General features: G+C 39.7%; 1 protein-coding gene across 1 annotated transcript; it reads right to left on the reverse strand.

Moving 5' to 3' along the window:
• Positions 1-472: 472 nt before the first annotated feature.
• On the reverse strand, positions 473-2,030 carry Tcim (transcriptional and immune response regulator). The gene has a single exon (XM_090353879.1). The coding sequence runs from the start codon at positions 1,814-1,816 to the stop codon at positions 1,496-1,498; it is 321 nt and encodes a 106-aa protein (XP_090210005.1). The 5' UTR covers positions 1,817-2,030; the 3' UTR covers positions 473-1,495.
• Positions 2,031-2,256: the final 226 nt, after the last annotated feature.

The following is a 2,256-nucleotide window of genomic DNA, read 5'->3' on the forward strand; positions in this document are numbered from 1 at the left end:
AGATTTGCTTATTTTGATATCCTATAATTGGCATTTATTTTTTAAAAAATCTGTGTATTTTTAACCTACTTCCTGGTTTCTGGGGAAATTTTAGTTCTTTCTGTTAGGAAAATGCAATGGGCATTCTTGGAAACATTTATTATAATTATATGAGGAAATAAGAAAAGAGACAGTATGTTGTCATTGTGTTAGTTTACATTAAATAGTGATAACATACAGAATGTTATCATGATTCAGACTACCCCAAGACATGTTGTTTTAGGACAAATAAATGTACACATGTACATAGCTATTGTTATTACAGAGGAAGAATTTCAAAATCATAGAGAAAGCCTTTATAAAAAGCAATTTTGGTGAGTTCATTTGGGAATCTCTACCTCTATGTCTTAAATTTTAAAGTAGGAACTGGAAACTTCCCAGGTATTTGGTATTGGAATTTGTTTTGGAAAACAAAATGGTAATTGGCAAAAACGACTCCAAAAGCACCATTTATTTTTAAAATTGAATCTGCAGAAAAGTTTGTAATAATCAAAAGTTACCATCTCAGTTTCTTCCTCTGAGACCAAACATTACAGACCAATAGCAACTGATCTTATAATAATTTATTAGAGTTGCATATCACTTGCCATGTGTAATAAATTATAGAAACCATAGCATCTTTATAAACCAATATATCATATTCACTTCCCAATGCTTATTGAAATAACTGTAACAAATTTAACTAGATTATATTTTAGCATTCATCAGAGGATAAAAAAATAATTACCAAGATGTTCACAGTACTTTGGATTTATGAATGACCCCATCATTTTAACTTTTGTGCAAGTTTGAAATGTATAAAAAGCCCTTTACAAACAGGCCAGAAGGTGGCATAGGTTTTAACGAGCTGTAAAAGACATCACAACTCCTTCTACTTTACAAGGTGCAGTCCATTTTCTAAGGCACTGTCATAAATGCAGATAAATAATTACGAATCTCTAAGGGTCAATGCCAATAAAAACATTAACAGCTTGACAACATTTTGAAAATTTGGATGAAAAATTTCAGTAAACAATATGTGCCAGGTATTGTATGTTTATCCTCCCTCTCCCTGCCCAGTTTGATGAAGAGAGAAGAAAGACACAGAGGCAAAGAGAGAGAAAGTGAGAAATCCGTGGGGATTTAAGTCTAGTCCTTTGGCCTGGCAAGTGACTCTGGTGCCCACTGTCTTTTGAGCCATCTGCTGTCTCCTGTTCTCACTGCATCTGTCCAGACTCTTCTACCAGTGACACAGTACTTTCAGTGCTTGCTGAAGCATTTCCTTCTCTCAGCCACAGCCCCGGCCATGAAATCGGTTGGAGTCATCAGCACTCTGCTGTGTTCCTGTCCAACCACTGAGTCTTGATGGAGAAATCTGCAAGACAGCAGCAAGAGACTGCCCTGGTTCAGATCTTGCTAACTCACTTTTTCCAGAAACGTCCAGTCTTGGATAAGCTCCTTATCCATTCCATCCCCCTCAGTGGACCTTGAGGGAATATTTCCGCAGCTTCAGGAACTGGAGAAGCTTGTCTTTCGTCCTCTTCTTCAAGGCCATCAGGGCTCGGGTTTTCTCCTCCAGATCTTGGTCTATGGCAAATATGATCTTGGCTCTCTCCTCAGCTTTCTTGTCTCCAGAGTTTTTGAAGAGCCTTTGTAGTGATTCTTGGTCTATGTTTTCAAAGATATTGCCCACAGCTTTCTTCCGGGAGGCTGTGTCGAAGTGGTAGCCGTGGATGGACGGGCTCACTCGCAGCGATGTGGACATGGTGACAGCTTGGTGGCCTCGCTTTGCTTTCATCGATGTTGTGAGATCTTCAGGAACTCAGCTCCCAGCCTCTGCGGAGAGTCTGGCAGGATCACTCTGGGACTGCTATTTAAAGTGTGAACAAAGCTCCCAGCTCAAATTACACTTGTGACATCAGAATGATCTCAAGGAAGACAAACCACTCAGAGTTTAACAGTTGCCCTGCTGAGATCCTGTGAGATCCCTTTCCTGCAAAACCCAGCCAGCCCAGGCAGGGCTCTGGGGATTTCCCTTCCCATCCCAGGACCAATAGTGTAGTACAAATGTGTCTCTTCTTTACAAAAGAGCTGAAACCAGGCAAGATAAACTGTCAGCAGGGTAACTTAGACGCTCAAAAATCTCCCCAAACAACACTGAAACAAGGAGTTCTGCCAAGTTCAGGAAAGTTTCAGTTATTGAAGAAGTAATTAAAGTGCACTTCCAAACATTTGACA

This window comes from Megascapheus bottae, chromosome 20 (genome assembly GCF_031878675.1).
Source record: "Megascapheus bottae isolate mThoBot1 chromosome 20, mThoBot2.hap1, whole genome shotgun sequence".
Taxonomy (NCBI): domain Eukaryota; kingdom Metazoa; phylum Chordata; class Mammalia; order Rodentia; family Geomyidae; genus Megascapheus; species Megascapheus bottae.